This window comes from Scophthalmus maximus, chromosome 9 (assembly GCF_022379125.1).
Source record: "Scophthalmus maximus strain ysfricsl-2021 chromosome 9, ASM2237912v1, whole genome shotgun sequence".
NCBI classification, from domain to species: domain Eukaryota; kingdom Metazoa; phylum Chordata; class Actinopteri; order Pleuronectiformes; family Scophthalmidae; genus Scophthalmus; species Scophthalmus maximus.
The window spans coordinates 21,328,366-21,348,697 of record NC_061523.1 but is presented as its reverse complement, the minus strand read 5'-3'; the positions used below and the strand labels follow the sequence as shown (position 1 = coordinate 21,348,697).

At 43.3% G+C, this 20,332-nt stretch overlaps 2 protein-coding genes across 5 annotated transcripts in view; both read right to left on the bottom strand.

The window, feature by feature from the left end:
* ldb2a (LIM domain binding 2a) overlaps positions 1–20,332 on the bottom strand; it is an 87,931-nt gene that overhangs the window by 50,814 nt on the left and 16,785 nt on the right. For all 4 annotated transcript variants that reach the window (XM_035649656.2, XM_035649653.2, XM_035649654.2 and 1 more), the window contains exon 2: positions 15,095–15,197. In XM_035649656.2, coding sequence (XP_035505549.1) covers positions 15,095–15,197 — 103 coding nt within the window. The remainder of the gene's footprint in view (positions 1–15,094; positions 15,198–20,332) is intronic.
* The window catches only part of qdpra (quinoid dihydropteridine reductase a), a 59,781-nt gene continuing 54,543 nt past the window's right edge, over positions 15,095–20,332 (bottom strand). Inside the window, exon 9 of the transcript XR_004795957.2 lies at positions 15,095–15,197. The gene's annotated coding sequence lies outside the window, so the exon portion shown is untranslated. The remainder of the gene's footprint in view (positions 15,198–20,332) is intronic.

The window sequence follows — 20,332 nt, the reverse complement described above, 5'->3', positions numbered from 1 at the left end:
GCCCTAGCCGTTAGTCCGAGGCAATGGTCTTGAAGGACACTCGGACATGTTGGCATGAGGAGCTGGTGATCTACCCCCGATGCTTTTTGGACTCGGAGAGGCGGCCCGTGGATAAAAAACACACTGCCCGACGTAGAAGAAGACACGTTGGGCTCAGTCCTCGGCAGCGTGCCTGCGCAGGAGGCAGAACTGCCGCTCGCCTGTTTATTCAAAGTTTATTAATATTGAGCCGTGCCGCGCGTCCAAAATTCGACACCGCACCTCCCCGGGCCCCTCGACGATACACGTGCCGGAGTGCGAAGCCGGCAAAGATGAGCGCTCCTCGAGTCGACGCGAGCCACAGGCAGACGGACAGGAGATTTTTTATTACGGTCAGGTAGAGCACGAGGCTGTCGCCGAAAACACTCTTGTATCGCAACAATTGGCGGAAAAAGATTGTGTCATTTTTCGTTGCCGTACGTTATCAAAAAGGTGCCGCGGAGATACGAAAGAAAGAGGCAAAGTCATTTTGACTTTGTGAACTTCCCATCTGATTTGGGAAGCTGTTTGAGCCTGTGTGTGTGTGTGTGTGTGTGTGTGTGTGTGTGTGTGTGTGTGTGTGTGTGTGTGGAAAGAAAGGTTACTGAGGGATGGAAAAGCGCCACATAAACATTTAATACCTTAAGTAAAGCGGCGCAGACCCTTTCATAGACTATGGAGACTGATGGGCCTCCACCACACTGTATTATATATAAATATGGATTTCTCCATGTGTCAATAACTCTGCATTATGAACGTGCAGAACTGTGTGTGTGTGTGTGTGTGTGTTTGAAATGTGTGTGCGGGCTTTGTACACATGCCGACACTTTTTTTCGACCAGCTGTGCCCTCTTTCTGTGATTGTCTATGTGCGTGTGTGTGTTTGCATGTAAATATGTGCGCGCGTTCTATTGAGTTAACTGTAACTTCCACAGTGTGTATGTATATGAGTGTGTGTGTGTGTGTGTGTGTGTGTGTGTGTGTGTGTGTGTGTGTGCGCGCGCGCACGTATGACAGTTTTTTCCCAGGTGGAATTCCAGCGTGTGGATGAAAACCTCTATTCATTATTAATAAAAGTTTCTCTCTCTGTCTCTCTCTCAAACCCACTTTGTTGACCTTTCTGGGAGGTTTCCGCTGTTAAAAGCTCGCGTTGCACTTCGCTCTTCACTTTTTCATGAACTGCGCATCAGTCGCGGGGAGACTTGTGTAGCAAACATTCACAAATTCCCCTTTCAGCAGAAACAAATTGCAGATGTGTACGTCGGGAGACCTCGCGGGAAGACTGTCCCGGGTTACTGTGTATGTAATCGTCATGTTTAATTCACGTATTACAAAATGTAAGTGCACAGTGATTCGGAAACGTGATCCAAGGTTCCGATAGGCAAGATTATGCAATATTTGTTTCGCTTTAAATGGATATCCAAAATATAAAAGTAAGTTCTTCTTTGCTCAAAGTAATTCTTTTTGCATTTTTTAAATTATTCTCACTGTAATCACTAAAATTCAAACTGTCCTCCAGGCTACTGTAATATACAAAATACAGTATATATTATTGCACACTCGTTCATACTCAAACTTTAACTTAGAAAAAAAAAATAACAAGGAGGGGAGACCAGCAAAAAGACAGCGGGGTATCTTAAAAGAAAACAGGGTAAAGGTAAAGAAATATAAAAGAGGAAGATGGTAGAGATGAAGATGAAGAAAGGAAATGAGGAGCAAGGGAAAAGGGAAGAAGCAGAGAAGGAGAATGAAGGTGTCAAGTGAAGAGCAAGAAGAAAAGGCCAGTTGGGAGGATGCTAAGAAGGAAGGATGCAGTAGAGGAGCTGGGAGAGGAAAAGATGGAGAAATCACAGGGAAAAAAAGAAGGAAGGAATAGAGGGAGAGTGGACGATTGGAGCAGAGGAGGGATGTCTGTGACATCTATTGTTCCTCGAACTGGAATGGGAAGCTGGTTTTGTTTTTGATCCGGGGGGGGGCGGGGGGGTGGCACGCGGAGTGTTGAGAAACAGGAAGTCAGGGGACCTGCCCATCCTCACTGACAGCTGGTGCCCTGCGATAGCCGTCCCCCGCCCCCCCCCTTCCTGTTAGCTGCAGAAAAATGGTTCCCACCCTGCTCGGGGGTCACCTGGAAACCAAACCCGACCGACCGCTCTCTGCGTGGTCTTACGCCGACGGCACGGGAGACGCGGGTTTGTGAACCGGGCTTCGTGTTTGCTGGGGTCTTCCCCGGCCGCCTACAGGCCCCGCTTCCGACAACCCTTATTTATTTTCATCCTCTCCGTTTGGTTGCTGCTCGTAAAAGGCCTAGTGGTCAGTGCGTCGGACCCCCGTGCCGGAGGGACCCGCGTCTGCGGCCCGGCCGGAGCAGCAAATTCACGACGACAACAAAGTGAGAAAAACAGGCTTTCTCCAGAATCGCTTGCTGCCCCTTTAGAAGCTGGATCTACACGACACACGAGCACAGGCCTGAAGATGACCCCTGCAAGAGAAATCAAATAAAAGCACTTCTCGTCGTATTTCATTTCATTCTCGTTTGCGCTGCTCGAGCTAATGTCTTTGCGCTTACAACGAAGAAAAGTTTTAGCCATTAGTCATGTTTTGCTAAAATAAAATAATAAAAAAAAAAGTCCAGAACACTTAATAGGACATTTTTATGGTAAATTATGGGCCCTCCTGCCCTGCGGCTAAACATCATAGCTCAGCGCCTCGCTGTCATGCCCATAATCCCAATAAGGGAAGGTCCTCTCGGATGTTATTGCTATAGAAACTAGGTCGGGTTCACGTCCCTTCCAGATAAATGTAGAAGCGAGGAACTCCTTAATCTGCGGTTTTTCCCCAAAATGATTCTGTGTTCCAACACTTAATTTTACCAACACGCAAACAAACTCCGCTTCTATTTCGTAAAAAAACAGTGATGTCTGTTTCTTTTTGTCTTTTTCTTTGGTTTGTTTTACTTGTCCTTCGCTGTCAGGCAGTTCGTTGAAAGCCTGCGATAAGCGAAATTGACTCGGAGCAAGTGAAGTGACGGCACGCGGGAAAATCGTCATGGCACACTTCGAGCACGGAGTCGTCTGTGTTGTGTTGTCAAAGAATGAACTGTGAATACCTCCTAATGTTCTTTGCTTTCATGCCAGCAGGCTTCTTTTTGTGTGTGTGTGTGTGTGTGTGTGCGCGCAAGAGTAGGCGTCAGTTATTACAGATATTGGATATTGTTTTAGAACGGGAAAAAAAGGGGGCCGCGATTCCCGGCCGCCTTTAGACGAACCGCATTACGTCTTTGCCAGGCCCCATCTCTTTCTTCTCTGGTCAAACGGTGCAGCGAAACCTAGCGCTCCGCAGTCGGCTGCTGCCGCCTCAGATTAACAAAAAAAAACATGCACACTGTGCCGGCGCCCAATGGATCCACACAGGAAACAAGTCATCTGCGGGGAATAACAGAAACGAAGCTGGATTCGCATCAATCTGAGCATCTGTTATCGATTGGCATGGTCGCAAAAAGGGGGTCGATCGAGAGAAGGGGGAGCAGTAAATTCGCTCGCAGATCACTCTTTCTTTGTTAACTTTCATTGCGAGCGATTGTTTCGCTGTTTAAGTCACATCAGGCTGCGATCTCAGAATTTTGTCCGAGAGTCCGAGCTGCGCTTGCAGCCGGCGTGTTTTCCTGAACGCGTGCATAAAAAAAAAGAGGAAGTGAGTCCTTTTAAAATATTTATCATTGTAAAATGTTTAATGTACTGTACAAGAAATTAAACACAAAATCAATTATTGATGACGGATGCACTCGAAATGGACGATCGAGACGAGCACACTGCAGTAGTTTTCAAGGTGAAGCCTTCATCGTCCAGTAACTTTCTCTTTCATTGTTCTTCTCTAATGTAACAACCAGGAAAATAGTGAAAATGTGAAGAGAAACTGAAAGGGGTCTTACTCCTTTTGTCATGCAACATTAATGGGACCTGGTAGGAGGCCGTCGGCTCCAGACAAGGTGCGGCTGCCTCTCGTCATTGGCATCAAGTCGCTTTTTTCGAATAATTGTTGGTGCATTTAAAACGACTCTGTGTCGCTCAGGAATCACACTCGGCGCGATTGATTAATCATTGTCAGCCCATGGAATCATTTTTTTGTTACTTTTTACTTGATAATGTGAAGTGGCATCACTAACGCTAGACCAGTTGCCTTTCCCTCTGATTGGCTGCGCAGACAACGCAGAGGGACGAGATGTGGCCAATTACAAGAGGCAACAGTAACAGGCTTATGGCCTGAAAATGAAAAAAATTGACGGTAATTGTAAAACTCTTTCTGTTAAACAATCCAAAGTCCCGAGTCAGTGTCATAATCGCCGGCAGACCTAAACGTTGCAGTTACAAAGTGTATGCCGTCTGTGACGGGAGCGGGTTCCCTCCAGGCAACACAAAGTTTGCATATGCAGATCGTTTATTATTCAATTATTATTTTGAAGAGTTATGCAGGTGGAGTTTGTGGTCTGCAAAGTCATTGTAGTATCAGCACATGAAGATACATGAGCATGTGAAGTTATTTTTTTATTTGTGATGCTCCTGAAATCGAGACCGGCGCCACGATACAAACAAATCCACTATCGCGTATCGCGATATGAGACGATGGAACCATGATATACCCCAACCCACTTATTTTATCAATTTATCGATCCGTGGGTCAAAAAATCCAGGTGTGAACCTTGGATTTGGTTCACTCCTTTGTTGGAACAGTTTATTAGTCTAAAAGGAAAGGATCGCAGTGTCCAGTCTATCGTCCATGAGAACATAGAAACAACTTTTTCGGTTCTTACTGGGAATTGAAGAATCCCTTAGTGTGCTTCCATTGTAAGTGACCACGGACAGAATCGACAGCGTCTGTTCTGTTATTAAAGTGTAGAGTGTATCTGAAGCTATACAATATGCAGCTTCAGCAGATTGGATGAGTCATAGGAGGTGAATATTTTTCAAAGTTTCAATTTATTTGTCGTCCAGTTAACCGAGTCTTTGAAAACCTTGGCAAAGAGGGCAAGTTCTGACTCTGCTGGTTGTACGTTGTTGTCGTCTTTTCCTCCATGTAATAATGAAGGTCGATGAGAGGGAAATTTAAAACGCTATTCTTTGCTTTTGTAATTGTTGTAATATCATTTTGAAGGCGTAAGCACTGCTTTCTGGTTCCGATTCATATTAACCTGTGGTTTCCTGTGATCATGTGCCGGCTAAGCATATTTTAATGCTGGACATAATATTTAAAACATCATCAATCCTGCATGCGCTTGTTGGGAGCCAGGTATCGAACTGCTCACCCAGGAAACAGCGGCCATCCTGCTTTACCAACTGAGATTTTTTACACTTCATCTCAGGCGTTAAAGCGCTCACATCGCTCTCTCTTATTAGATATTAATGTGCACTCGGTGTCACATATATACATTTCCTTCAGACGTCACAAACATTCAGGTTGCTCTGACATTGGACCGTCCGGCCTCTTGTTTTTGCATCTGTTGCTATTGGAAACAACAAACTGACAGAGAAACAGGGGAAATTTAAACTGTTCTGTTTTGTTTATTTATTTATTTTTGTTAAATGCATGAATTAAGGATTATGTTCCCTGAATGCTTCCAGCATTTGTTTAGATTTAAGAAGAAATCTACACGGGCTACATGCGTCTTTTTTTTTTCTTTTTTTTTTCCTGCGATATGGGGGCAGGCAGGATTTTCAGAAGAAAGCATTGCTGCGTGTTCAAGAATATCTGCAGACAGGAGCGAGACGGTGGAGCTGCGGGAGCAGGCAGTAATGGTCGGGAAAGCCTACCATGCGAGCAGGCGGTGGTTTGGAGGGGGGGGGGGTCTCTAGGTCAAAACTTACTGACAGATACAGACAAAGGCTTTATTTTTTTGTGTTACCACAGAACGAAATGAGCACCTCAGACTGTCAAACAAGCCTCGTCAAATCCTGTGCGCTGCTGCGACTTTCACAAAGCTGCTTCTTTTTTTTCTTCTTTTTTTTTTTTACAACTGGACTGTCGTTCAAGAAGCCGCCTGCGTCCGAGGCCAGAGCGCACAGTCGCACAACGCAGGGTCGGAGACGCAGGACTTGGATCAGCGGGCAAAAAGAAGGTTTATTTGAAAGTGGATTCATTAATCCAACACCTTGCATGGCCTTGTCGATAAGTGTCTCTCAACTATCTTGAGCCAAAATCCAATAGTTCGCTCCACGAACTCTGACATTTCAATGGCATCGCTCCAAAACAGTGAGCGCTGCAACAATTTGTTGATTCATCAAATAAATAGCCAACAACCATTTTGATTGGATTCATTATTTAACAAGTGGAACGTTGGTGAATAATAAAACAAAAATCTAAAATAATAAACAATGAAAGAAAAACGTTGCTGCCGTGGGCTTAAGCTATCATATCGTTAGTTATTCCGTTACTGTACGCCACTTTACCTACTCGTACACATTATATAGACATATACAGTACGTTCTCCCAGGGCTTTTTCCTTATGGCTCATTGTTTGTCTCTGTTAAGTGTGAGCTGTCGTTCACTCGTCTTTCCAACTCTCTCTGCGTTCCCCCCCTTCTTCTCCGCTCTCTCTTTTCCCCGATCCACTTAAACAGGTAGAAGCTTCGATTAGCAAACTGTCAACTGAGAGAAACGTCTTCACAAAAAAAAAAAGAAGAGAAAAAATGCCAACAGCGCACTTTACAATAGATGGCAGTGTCGAACTATCCACGGGCGGCGTAGATGCTGCCACACGTTTGGCTTTAAATCTATAATTTCTCCCTCTCCTCTCTCCCGTCCTCCCTCGCTCTCTCTGTGTCTGTCTCTCTTTGTGGCCGATCCAGTGCCGCGGTTCCCAGGCTCGGCTCGACTGTCAATCAGCAGCGGCAGCCCACATCTCGGCGCTGCAGCTGAGCCAGGGCCGCAACATCCCGCCTGCCAATCACCGCTCCACACCTTCAAAACCATCCTATCCATCTCTCTGTAAAGCAGCTCCGCCGCGCCCCCCCCACCCCCCCCCCCACCCCATCCCCCCACTCTCCCCCTTTCAAAACATCCCCTTCTCTACAGAAGCACTGATATACCCCCTCCTTTAACTCAGAGCCCAACGTGGACACACACATTCACTAAGACATGCACAAACAAACACCGCTTGTTGCTCGAACAGACGAAGAAGAGGAAAAAAAAGAGATACGGAGACGGAGGAACAGATACACGCGCATGAACACACAAACAAGACAGGCAGACCAACACTGCACCGCTCCCGTACCTTCTTTTGGGACTCCGCCTCGCCTTCCCTTCAACCCACCACCCAATTCAATAATACATCCCCCCCTCCGTCCGACGGGCCCTTCCCAGCCCTCCATTGTCAATCTTTTATTCAGCAGAAAGCGGAGTCGGATCACAGCGCTAGACTTATCCTTCCATCTCAGAGACCTCCATTCAAGGCGCCTTCACACAGATACTGTACGAACTCGTGTCTGTAAACACCAATTCCGATTATGCATGCGACCGAGGAAGAGCGCGTTTAACACCGGGGTGAGACAGCGCTGGCTGTAAACATTGCGGAAGATATGTAGAGGTCTTGACTTCAGACTGGCCATTGGCATCATTATGAAATCATATCCTTTGTGACAAAGGACACAGTGGATATCAATAACAGCCAAAGCTGGAAATTAACTTTATTACGTGGCTTTGTTGAAATCGTGTTTAAGAAAAGGCCAGCGAAAGGCTATAGGGTGTCTCCTATTTCTGAACAAGGGACTCGTAATCAAAGTAATTAAAGCTGTGTTAATATGTTTTTTCTTTTCCAGATGAGCATTTCAGCCTCGTTTGTTCGCACATTGTTTTCATTTCACAGAATATTTTCTGTGAGGTTGAATCACGGTCCTCCCACAGAGATTTTATTTCAGCAGAGGTACGTCCAGCAGAAACCAGAGAAAGAGTTGGATCTTTCTTCTTCCCCTCGGGGCCTGGAGGAGACCAGAAATAGAGCAAAAAACGAGATTGAACATTCGACTTTTTTGTTTCCTCTGATGGCCAGAAACATGGCTGCCGAGGGACATTGATGTTGCTCTGTGTCTGCTAGATAAAACCTTACAAAGGGCTAATTTGACTCCGCTTTCTGTTTGGTAGTTTATCTCTATGGCCGCCCCCTAGTGGCAAAAAAAATTATGAATCCTGCATTAATGAAGGATGACAAAAAAGGCAAGTTTTTGGATAGAACTCACTTCACTGAGGGAAAAGAGGACAATTTTTTTTCAAACTTAACCACTATAACTTTTAATAAAGCGCGCAACATTTTTTAAGAGGCTTAACAGGAGCCGTACCAGGTTTCTTTCGGGTCAGCTGTGGTGCAGTCAGATGTTAAATATGTGTCCGCGGTCGCAGTCGTACAGTTTTATGAGTCTGCTGCTTTTAAAATTACTGTTGTTTGGACTCAAACCATGGGAATCCATGCGCTGAGCCCAGTGATTCACGTCTTTCAAATGTTGCTTTATAAATGTATAAAGAGCGTGTCCTTACAGCAGAGTTGATACAAAACAGCACAGACACGACTTTGGCTGAGTAAAAAAAGGCCAAAGCATAAATTAAGCTGGTAATGCAAAGTGGTTAATGTGTATCGTTGGACTAAAACCTGCAAAAGAAATTGCTTTCTTTCTTTTTTTTTTTTACTGTATGTGTAAGTAGGTATATTGCAGCCAATACAATTGGACTAATCTATGACTTGCTAAAACTGCTCATTATGACGTTGTTGATATGTGCACGCCTGGCCCGCGAGAAGACATAAACATCATCACGCTCCCAAACTGCACATAATGTGTTTATTGATTAAAAATCTCCCACTTTTAATTCGCAGCACCGGGCTCACTTCGACGGGCAGAGGCGGTTCAGTTCATTCCTTCGCACGCATTAAAAGCCGCCCCTTCCTCCTCATTATGCCCTCGTGCTTGCTCAAAGATTATTAGCTGTGGTCATTTTATCGCTGCAATTATTGCGTACTGCGCTGCAAGAGTAACTGGGTGAATTGCAAATGTGTTGTGAATCACTTTTGCGCATTTTGCCCCGAACCAGCCCACTGAACATGCAGAGTTTTCCCCCGCTCTTGTTTGAACTACTTCTAAAATGAGCCTTGCTCTTTGATTGCATCATGGAGCGCCGCTTTCATCAGATGCCTCGTAGATTGCGGCGCCAGACAAGGTACCGGGGCGAGCGTTAAGGCCGCGGCAATTGGGTGCATAATTAGACAGAGTTCTCTGAATTTAAAGTGTGGAAAACAATAATTGGCCCGCGCCGATGGAGGTCTGTTTTTACACCCGCGTTCACAAATATGCACCAAAACACTCCAAAGATTATACACGATAGCAACATTATGGGTTTTTTTTTTACTTTTATCAAAGCAATATGCTATCATGACAGTACACTATTTGAGTAAGTTCTATTTCCAAAGACGCTATAAAATATTACGACGTATTTGAGATTACCAATTCTCACAGCTCACACTCAGTGCTCTTCAGATCCGCGCACGAGCATGGCAGGGGCGAAGAAATAATGCAATCCGTCTGGATAAGCGGCTTATGTCATCGCCTGACGCGGTTATTGTTGCTGATACGTGTAGATTACAATTACACACAACACGTGGTCCCGTTGAAGTTCGCTTTTCGTCGGTGACACAGGGCGGGAAATTATTCAGACGGCAGCCACCCGCTGCGGCTCTCGAAACTGTCAAATCCCTGATATTTTCACCGAGAGACAAAGCGTCGATCTGGAAGGTTTTCCGTCTCGATCTCTAGTTGTCTGTCTCGAACTGTGCGATCACTGGCTCAATTTGGACACTCACCGGTCATCCACCAACGAAAGAGACACCAGGCATTTGAGATTAACCGATAAGATTGACCATTTTGATTATCAATCAATCTGCTTGATTACTTATTGATCAAAATAATTGTTCTGTTCTGTAAAAAAAAAAAAAATGTCAATAAACTCTGCCCATCACAGCATTCCGGAAGCCAGAGATTTTAATCTCCAAATTGCTCGTTGCTTTGTCGATGGTGGCTTAAGCCGAAGGTTTCATTTTCATTGCCGATTAACTTGTTGTTGGGTTTTATTTTCTTCCTTTTTATTGGTAAGTCTCTAACAGAGGAATGATGATGCCAATTTAAAAGTTCCCAGAGCTGAAGATGATGACTTAATTCCATTTACAACAATATTAAACCCCTAAAAACAGCGATGAGTTATTTGATTAGTCTGTGATTGTTTAATTTTAACATTATTATCTGCTTATTGTTTTGTATGAGAAAAAACAATGACAAACTGTTCATAATATATCGAAGAGTAACTTCGGATGTCTTGTTTTCTCCTACACCAACATCGAAAACCCCAAAGACATCCAATATAAGACATATAGCAAAAAACTTGAGAAGCTTCAAAGATCAAATTTTCAATACATTCATTCTTTTTGTCCGCTAAAAAATTTCAATGATTAAACGGTATCAAAACTAACAGTATTGACGATAAACTTTTCGTTGGTTGTCTAATTAATCAACAGTTTTGGCCCGAAATAAATATAACAATTGATTTTTCAGAATAAGAGGAAAATATTAGCCTTCAATAATTAACACACATGCATTTCCAATGTATTTCCTCCAAGAAGCCACAGCGAACTGCAGCCAGAGACAAGTTACAAAATACCTACACACAAGCCCTTACTATAAATCCCTCCCCCCTCAACAGATTAGGTAAATTGGCTTTTCTTATTTTCTTCCGCTGGACGTTATGAAATTAGAGCACCTCAGAATGGAGTGAAATTATTGTTTTTCTGCAATTATCCTATAAGCTCATGAATGACTCAAAAATATAAGAAGGATTGGAGTTCTAGCACTTACACACGACGTACACTGTACAGAAAGTGTCTCCGTTGAATAAAACATTCATTTTGACTGTTTTAGTTCACTATTAAATATGGATTTTGGCAGAAATAACCTCAGATACAAGGATGCATTTGCATCTAATAGGTACATGAGAAAACACCAATATGAAGATGTGTTCCTGTCATTGGCTTAGTATGTTTGATCTTTAAAAATACAAATGTTTACTCCTCTTTATACATAAAATGCCATTGACAACTGATATTTTACAGTTAAAAAATAAGCTCCACGGTAATAATCACAATCAACACATTAGCCCAAGGGTTCAAATCAAAAATCCATACAGCTGAGAAATGCAACGGCCTTTTGTTTAGGAGTAACTCTTCCGACACACATGCGCGGTCCCTTTAACCACTGGTAACAACTCAGCTCCTCCACCCTCACATCTCCACCCGGTGGGTGCCGCTCTGACCCGCGCAGCCGTAACTACTGTACACATATCTGTGCTTTTCACGGGGCTGCGAGCGGAGATTATTTCCCAGTAAAGGGGCCACCGCGGGCCACATTTACATTTTATATGTTCGGCAGTTAGCCGACGCTCTTGTACACTGACTAGCAATGAGTAGCAACAGCAGAGTAAGCTCAAATTTCTGGCCTGTCAACGATGAAATATAAATAAAAAAAATAGAAGGAAGCCAAAAGGGATTCAAGAGTCCAAGGCCCCCTGATAAGAGACGGCAGCGGAATTCCTGTGCCACGAGGACGATTCTGTATAATAGAAAAAAGGTGAAGAAAAAAGCTTCATCTCACATTCAAATATTGTCTCAAAAGATACTTCGCTGAGCCACATATTAGGATATTGACATTACATTTATTATTCTTTATTAAAACAGTAAAACAGTACTGTTACTGTAAAAGAAAAGACCAATTAAAGGGACAGTTAAAGCGCTATTGGAGAAAGCTAACCACGAGACCCAAACCCCCCTAGCGCGTCTCTTCAGGTGTCGAGGTGTGATGTTCACAAACTGCACACAGTCTTGTGCGGTGCCGTCTGCACCGTTGTTTTTCGTTTTCAATTTACAGATATTTTTTTTCAGCGCACACACAAAACAGACAGCTTACGGACCGTGAGGAAACATTCGCAGATTTTTACAAAACGTGTATTGCTTTAGAATCGCTTACTGCCCCTTTAAATAATAATAATAATAACGGACTAAAAGATGCAAAACAAACAGCATGTTCTTTTGTCATATCTAAGTTCAGGCCTTCTCTCTTTGGATGAACCTCCTTCTTGGGGTCTTTGACGTGAGGAACTCTGAATGAATATATGAATTGAAGATATACTCTACATTTCTAATTTCATCTTTAAACCTGCTGTAAGTCTGAGTTTTACACTTGTCTCATTTGAAAGTGAATGCATCTTTTCCATCTGTTGTCCTGAACTAAATGAACTAAAAGTCATAAAACATTAGGTTGTACAGTGGGGGGGGGGTCCAAAATTCTGAGACCACTCTCCTGCATTTCAGCATCAAAAAACGTGATACACGCGTGAGGTTGAACCACTTCCCTGATATGCATTCTTGAAATAAAAAAAACAAATGAATGTGAACATGTTATATTGCAGACGACGGTGTTTGCCGTTTACTTATCGGGGCTGTTAATCAAAACAGGAAGTTCTCCACAAAGAACTTTCCAGTGGCCTTGAGGCTTCTGAAGTCCCCCTATACCTGCCTGAATCACTGCGACTTGCTCGGTAGCTGCAGCTAAAATTAACGACGCGCTGACGGAAGAACACGTACCTCAGTATTTCTGTATAAACACCGTGCTGTCGTTTCCCCATACACGATGCAGGAAGCCTCGGCAGACAACGGCGTCGCTTTCAGAAGGCGGCAGGTGTCATTCTTAGTTTGCCTTTTGAGTCAAATCTGTTGCTGGGTACATACGAGGCTGGTGGGTTTCTCCTAGATGATGTGTGCGTGTTTGTATGTGTCAGTGTGTGTGCGTGTGCGTGCGTGCGTGTGTGTGTGTGCGCGCGCGTAACTTCGGGAACCCGAATGTGAATCGAGGAAAAAGGCTCGCGACCGACGGTGAGTCATCATCGCCATGGTGTTAAGCCTCCTGTTCCCGGGGGAACAGGGTTACCGTCTCTACACCACTGGGGGATTTTTTATTTTTACATTTGAAAAGCAAACCGAGGCCCCGGCTCACAACAATCCTCCTTTCTCCCTCTCGCCTCTCCCTCTCGTCCTCCTCCATGATTGAGCTGGATCACAAACGCTAACGCACAGAGACAGCGGACGCGACGCGGCGCGACGCACATCTGCTCATTTCAGAGCGCCACCTCCTTGTCTCGGTCGCTCTGTGTGATGTTCAATGTGTTTCAGATGTCAAAACAGTGAACCCACGCAGATGAGATCGAAGGGGACGATATCACGAACTCAATAACAGCCAGCGATCTGTCACGTGCCGTTGAGGACCGTGCACTGCACAGCTGCGGTCCGGGCGTGGGGTTCAAAGTGCACAGAATCAGCCGTTGAGGACATTTCCTGCAACTCGAGCCTTTAAATCCTTTAAGAAAAAAAAAAAATCCTAATCGAAACAGGAGCCAGAAATGTGCCTGGAAAGTTAACCTGAGGAAATACTTAACATTTGGTACATGCAATACACCAACAACTGCTGTATAAAGCTCTGTGGCGATACAAAAATGGCTGCAAAAGTATTTTCACTTGACCGTAACTTCCTATTTTTACTTCCACCAAAGAGGTTTGGGTTTGCTTTGTTTGTAGGTTGGTTGGTCGGTCAGTTGGTTTGTCAGCAGAATACTGCAAAATCTCCACAAAACTTAGTGGTAGTGGGGGGATGGGACGTGGGCCAAGAACGAAAACCATTACATTTATGTGGCGGATCTGGAATTTTTTCCCACCTAATTTTCTTAATATTGCCGTTTTTTTGGACATTTTCACCAACTTCCCACGAAAACGATGAATGGATATCGATGCGTTTTATGCAGTTTGGCTCGGCTTTTTGAATTTTAAGGGGACTGTCGGAGGAATATGCGCTCTACTGGGTGGCATTTTAGTTTTTAATTGTAGCGTCAAAGTTTTCTTCTACATGAGGGTCTCGTGGTAAAAACGACCATGTTCGACAAACTCGACACAGATTTCTGACGGGAGCTGATGAAAAAAGGCTGAATGTTTCCGAGAGGCTCAACCTGCTGTGAGTGTGACTGGATGTTTTGTTACTGAAATGCTCCTTGGAATTTGCAGTCGGCTTCTTTGTGATGACACTTGTATTTCGTGTGCTGTACGTGACCTTTTGACCTAAAAAGGCAGATATAATGTAACACACCCACTCATCTCGATGATTCAACAAGGAGACCTTCACGTCCGCCGAAGCTTTGAAGCGCTCAAACTGCCATTCCGACTACAATCCTCTATGTAAAAAGTACTGAGAGCGCAACGCACTGTCACCATCGCGATCTCTCAGAAGAGCGGTGATTTGTGAAGTGCATCAGTACAGATACACCCAGTAATTTTCCTATTTACACGTACATCTTTATTTCAAAAAAGAGGTAACCAGTAGTTACGTGTGATGTTGCGCCGAACGTACGGCAAATCAAAAACACAGAGAGAACTATTGTTACGTGAGTAAGAGATACCAATTTTCTCACTGACAGAGTCGGTGCGGAGTAGAAAAGCAGAAATGTTTGACTCAAAAGGGACAAATCACAACTGGAAACGTCCCATTTTCTCACTCAACAAGGTCACAAACATCCCGGTTTTTCAAAAAGCAAAGTTGGGGGAAAAGAATGTGGCATTCAAGAGGCAGAAAAAGAGCAAGGAATCACTCATATTTCGTTCTTTTTGTTTTGGATAAAAAATACAGTTGTGAAGGTGTTTTTAAAACGAGTAGAAATCATTTATGAGCTCAGTGGCTGTGTTAAAAATTTCTTCCAAATTAGTACATAATGCACTGTATCAATTCTCCACCATTTTATTTAAGCTTCCATATTCTATGTGTGAAATGTATGCATCTAATATAGCGTGTACCATACTTATGTACATATGATTTCAATACCTGAAACGTTCCTAAATAATAATTGGTTTAAACCTCACTAATTGGTTTCAAATAGATTAATTGCCATAGTAATTTAGAAATTGAAAGGTTTTGAGATGATCACATTATCCGTTATTTGAAATATTAGAGGGGTCTTACTGTATCTCTTTGGTCCATCTTCGAGGCAGAAGGAGAGCGTGAGCGTGGCGTCCTCCTCAAAAAACTCTGTAGCGAAAGCGTCCCACCACAAACTGTCACTTTCCTGTTGGACGACACAAAAAATCAAAGGTCAGAATCAAAGACTTGTACCAAAACCCTACTGTTAATCTGATTTTGATAAGAACAATTGGCTGGGTCTCTGAAATTTGCAAAGCATATCACTTAATTGACCCTCCGGGCCCTTCGATAGGACCACGGGTTTGTTTAATAACCCAGAGAATTTCCTTTATCCAGGTTGCTGCTCTTGTGCCATTTTCTTTTTTCATACATAAATTCAATATTGATCCATTGTGATTAGACAAAGATATTGTGGCCGTGCAGGCTTTCGGCTGAGACGAGATAAAAAAGAAGGACATTGTTTGCATTTTTTTTTCTTATCATATATGAAGTCAGCAGTACAGGGCAAATATTCCCTTTATGTAGATAGTCTTGTTTGTTTATTTTCATTGAAATGAATACCTTGAGCTTTATTTAAACCATAGGGGTTTTTACATTTGAGTTTGTAAAGAGCTTTAACGATCTAGCACAAGCTGTAAAACAGTCAAAGGTATTATACGTTTGAAACAAAATTATGACGGGGCCGTAAAATGACATCACCGAGTGGAAAGATGAGAACAAAGGTCTTGGAGCTACAAAAAATAAATAACACGCATATGAAAATGAGTCTGTAAATCAGGTTAAAGAAGTGACAGGTCGGCTGCCGGCCCAAGAGCTTCGAACGCGGGTCGAAGTGAAATGCCAAAGCCGGGTAACGTGTCTTAAGCTTGGACTTTGGGACGATCCCTGCCTGAGGCGCCTGCAAGTCAGAAACACAAGCTGAGGTCCAACGGGTTTATAATTGACTGCTTCTACTTTATACAGCAGGTGAGGCAACCTCCACGTTTTATCTTTAAAATAACTGTCGTTATTATTATTTTAACTTAATTTGTATGTTAATATAAGTTGTTATATAAGATATGTATATTCTTTCAAATATCAATAAACAAATGTGAGAGACTGGTATTCGTAGTAATAGTTACAGTTAACAATAACAATGTTTATCATACCTGCTGTTGTACTAGTTGTATTAGTTGCAGTAAAGGTACAAGCATCATTAGCTGTAGCTGTGGTATAAAAGTACTAATAAGATGTGGCTGTATTAAAAGTAGATGCAGTAGGTTAAGTGATAGAAACATTATTGGTAAGTAGTAATATTAGTAGCATTAGAGGTAGTAGACATGTTGGTATAATAGTATAAGTAGTATTGTTGTTAGAAGTAGTAATTGTAGTAGTAAGTAGTTAAGCGACTGAGTTCCTTGAAAAGCACTATATAAATACCATGAATTATTATTATTAGTAGTAGGTTAGTAGTAGTAGTAGTAGTAACAGCAGTTACACTAGGAGTAGTATTAGTACTAGTAGTAGTTGTAGTAGTATTGGTGGTGGAGGTGGTAGTAGCAGTAGTAATAATAGTAGTAGTAATAATAATAATAGTAGTAGTGGTAATAGTATCATTACATTTTTTACTAAATTATCATTAATAATAGTAGTATTAGAAGTAGTAGTAGTAGTAGAGGTAATAGTGGTGGTGGTGGTTGTAATATTAGTGGTAGTAGTAATAGTATTATTAATATTTTGACTATAATAAGTAGTTGTGGTAGCAGACATAGTAGTAGTAGTACTAGTAGTAGTAGTTGTAGTAGTAGTAGTAGTAGTAGTAGTAACAGCAGTTACACCAAAAGTAGTGATAGTAGCAGTAACAGCAGTTTTGCCAGTAGTAGTATTAGTAGTAGTAGTAGTGGTGGTAGTGGTGGTGGTAGAAGTAGTATTAGTACGAGTAGTAGCAGTAGTTCCACTTGTAGAGGGCCTTCAGAAACGTAATAAAAGCCACAGTAGTGATCGTAACAACTCTGTGAGGAAACACATTAATGTAAATGTCTCTGCCCTGAAATGATTCCTCTAAACAGCCGATCACCCTCGCCCCCACCTCGCCCCCACTAATACCCCCGATGATGTAGGCGGGATGACCCCACCCCCCCCCCACACCCTGCCCCCCGCCCTGCCCCTCCCCACCTCCACCCACAACAGCGTTCAACTGATGCTAATTTCCTCTGACACGTTGTGACAGATCGGCACGTTTCGCTCTGCGCCGGGGCTGAGGGGACGGCGGGCACATCCCAGATGTTGACAATTAGCGTTGTCACCATCGTGCAGCGTCAAGCCCAGCAATCAGCGACCGGGGGGGGGCGGAGCAACCCGCGGGTCAACGTGTCTCAAACGCAATGAGCCTGACTCGAGGAGGAAAAGATGTGGCGAGGACGACCTGAACCCGGACCTCCATCCTGCCGGTCAATCAATAGGCGATTAAGAGTTCGTGGGGGGCGGCTTTTTGGCCGGTCACCAATCAGCTGAACTTTGGACTGCACACTGATATCATTATGATTATGAACCATTTTCATCCAAGAAGACTTAGAATATGTCTCCTTTTAAAAACATCATTCAGTCTCACTGTAACACAAATGGATATGTACACTATAAATACATTCCTCTCTGTGTATGTGTGCATCCTTGGGGTAGGCATGTTAAGTGTATGCGTGTGTGTGTGTGTGCGTGTGTGTGTGTGTGTCTGAGCGTGTTTTACATGGGGTTTGTACCAGTCATGGCGAGAATGAGCTGCCAGCCTAGGCGGTAGTAGCATTGCATCCAAACAAAACAGTCTCTGCCTGAAAATTTTAATTTGAAAAAGAAAATATGACGGTCAAACACACAGCCCTGACCAGCTGTTCACTGGGGATGAACCTGCAGCAGCTGCTGTGCAGCGTGTGTGTGTGTGTGTGTGTGTGTGTGTGTGTGTGTGTGTGTGTGTGTGTGTGTGTGTGTGTGCGCGTCTGACAGTGTGATACTGCGAAGAAGCAGCAGGTGTGAACAAACCAGCGGCACGTGTGTGGTGTCTGTTTCATGCGAATACATCTATTTCAGGAGAGACGGAGAGGAGTGACACGCCGGGACAGAGCAGACAGAGGGAGGAAGACACGCTGCTCAGCATTCAGATTGAGTTCAACCCATAATCCAGTACCGTTCAGGGGCGGGGACTCTGGGGATTGACAGTCAAGTGAAGGGTGAACAACACACTCTCTGCACACACACACACACACACACACAAGGCCGCTCTCAACAATGTAACTGTGCAACCTGTTCTACACAGTCAATCTCTATGCCACAACTATTTTTACTGAAACCCCAAAAAATTAGGATATAACTCACAAACGACAAATGGTGGCTGCAACGATTAGTCAAGCAACAGTGGTAGAAAGTACAGTGGTAGAAAGTAACCAAGTACGTTTACTCACGCTCTGTACTCAAGTACAAGTTTAGAGCTACTTTATACTTTCGCTCCACGACGAGAGAAAAAAATGCTGCGTTCATTTATATTCTGCGGCTACCGCAGCAAAAAGTGTGGGCCATAATGTGCACTTGAAAAGTACAGCACTGAATCACGAGCAAAGCCAGTTTCACCAAAGAAATGCCAACTGACCTTTAAACACGCAAAACTCACTGCGCATTGGGACAATACCGCCGTTATCTCTGTGGCTATAAGAAAACACATTTGGCCCTTCTTAAAACTATGTAAAAATGTATAATAGCAAAAATATATCAGGGGGGCCGCACTAATTAAATTTCTTTCACAACCTCCAAATGTCTACATGCATCTTGACACCTTTTCTGTCACGACACCTTCAAAATAAAAGCTCTAACAATCAAATTAGTAAAACAGAGACAAATTATAACACGAGCTTTTGAAAACACCTATGGAATAAATAAACCTGAAAACAAATTACTTCTTGATAAAAAATGGCTGTTTAGGCTCATATTACATTTTTTATGTATATATTTTTCTTTACATGACCGGATTAAACATATTTGGGGGCTCTGTGTTAAAACTGTATGTTGTGCCCCCCGTCCTGTTTATAGTGTTAACTTTATTATTTCCCGAAACAATCCACAAACCAACCAATACTCTCGAGCTTAAATGCCTCATGTCACTGCCGCATGAGTACTGTAGTGAGTGTTTGTATTGTATTGTATGGTTTTGCTTTAGTGCTTAAATTAGAATATTGGTGCGTTCGCGCCGAATTGTCGCGACTAAACTCCAGTCGTGTCTTTGCGACTTCGCCAGCCTGGCCATTAAAATTTAAGCGAGCTCACGTGTCGTGGCGCAAAAAAACACAGACCAGTATTTCACCTGTGTGACTCTGGTGAACTCTGCTGCTTGAAAAAAAAAAAGAAAAAAAAAAAAAAGGGGCAGGTTGAAGGATTTCAGGAATAAGCGCGATCCCCGTTTTGACATAAACTGCCTGGATTTAGTGCTGGAGATAATTTTTTCAAGTGCTGTCATCCTTATAGGGCTCCCATCACTCCGTTTTATGGGCTCTGGTGTTCATTAAGCTTCCTCTTACTGTTTTTAATGAAAAGTGTTTCACTTAAGCTCCCACTTCTCCGCTTTACCGGGACATGTCTTCCTTCAAAATCTCTTTATTCGCTCTTTTACGCAAGAGGGGTTAGTTAGCCTCCCCCTCACTCTGATTTAAACAGTGCTTCACTCACGCTGACTTCAGCCCTGCTTCTGCACTGTGGCGACTTTGTCTCGACTGGTATTTCCCGCGGAGCCTCTCCCAGCTCGCTCTCCAGCATCTTCCCCACAAACTTTGCGCAATTTCACCCCGAATGAAATATTTCGCCTCTCACTCAATTTAGTTGATTCCGGCATTTTACGGATATTTTACTCGGGGCCTGAAGCCGCCGAATGGAAAAATAAAATAAATAAAGAGCATGTATTTCCACAAAGAGCAGATCTGACAGCGGCGAGTCTATTGTCTCCATTAGCTCAGCTCAGCCCAGCGGGGTTCTACCATGGATTATATGGTTTAGTCTGTATCTCTGTTGAAAAGCCTCCCACCCAGACAACAGGGGAGTTTTGAAAATAACAAGCCCATTTCACGAGATATGAACAGTATTTAGTTTCAGCCGGCACAACAACGAAACAAATGGCACTCGACAGCTTCACATGTTTTCGCAAATTGAATACACATTTCGTTGCGCCTGCTAATAAAGCTGAACGTTGCTCAGAACCTTGTGCCATTATATCCAGGGGAAAGTTGCATTGAGAATCAGTGACCATTACTCCTCCAATCTGGAGCT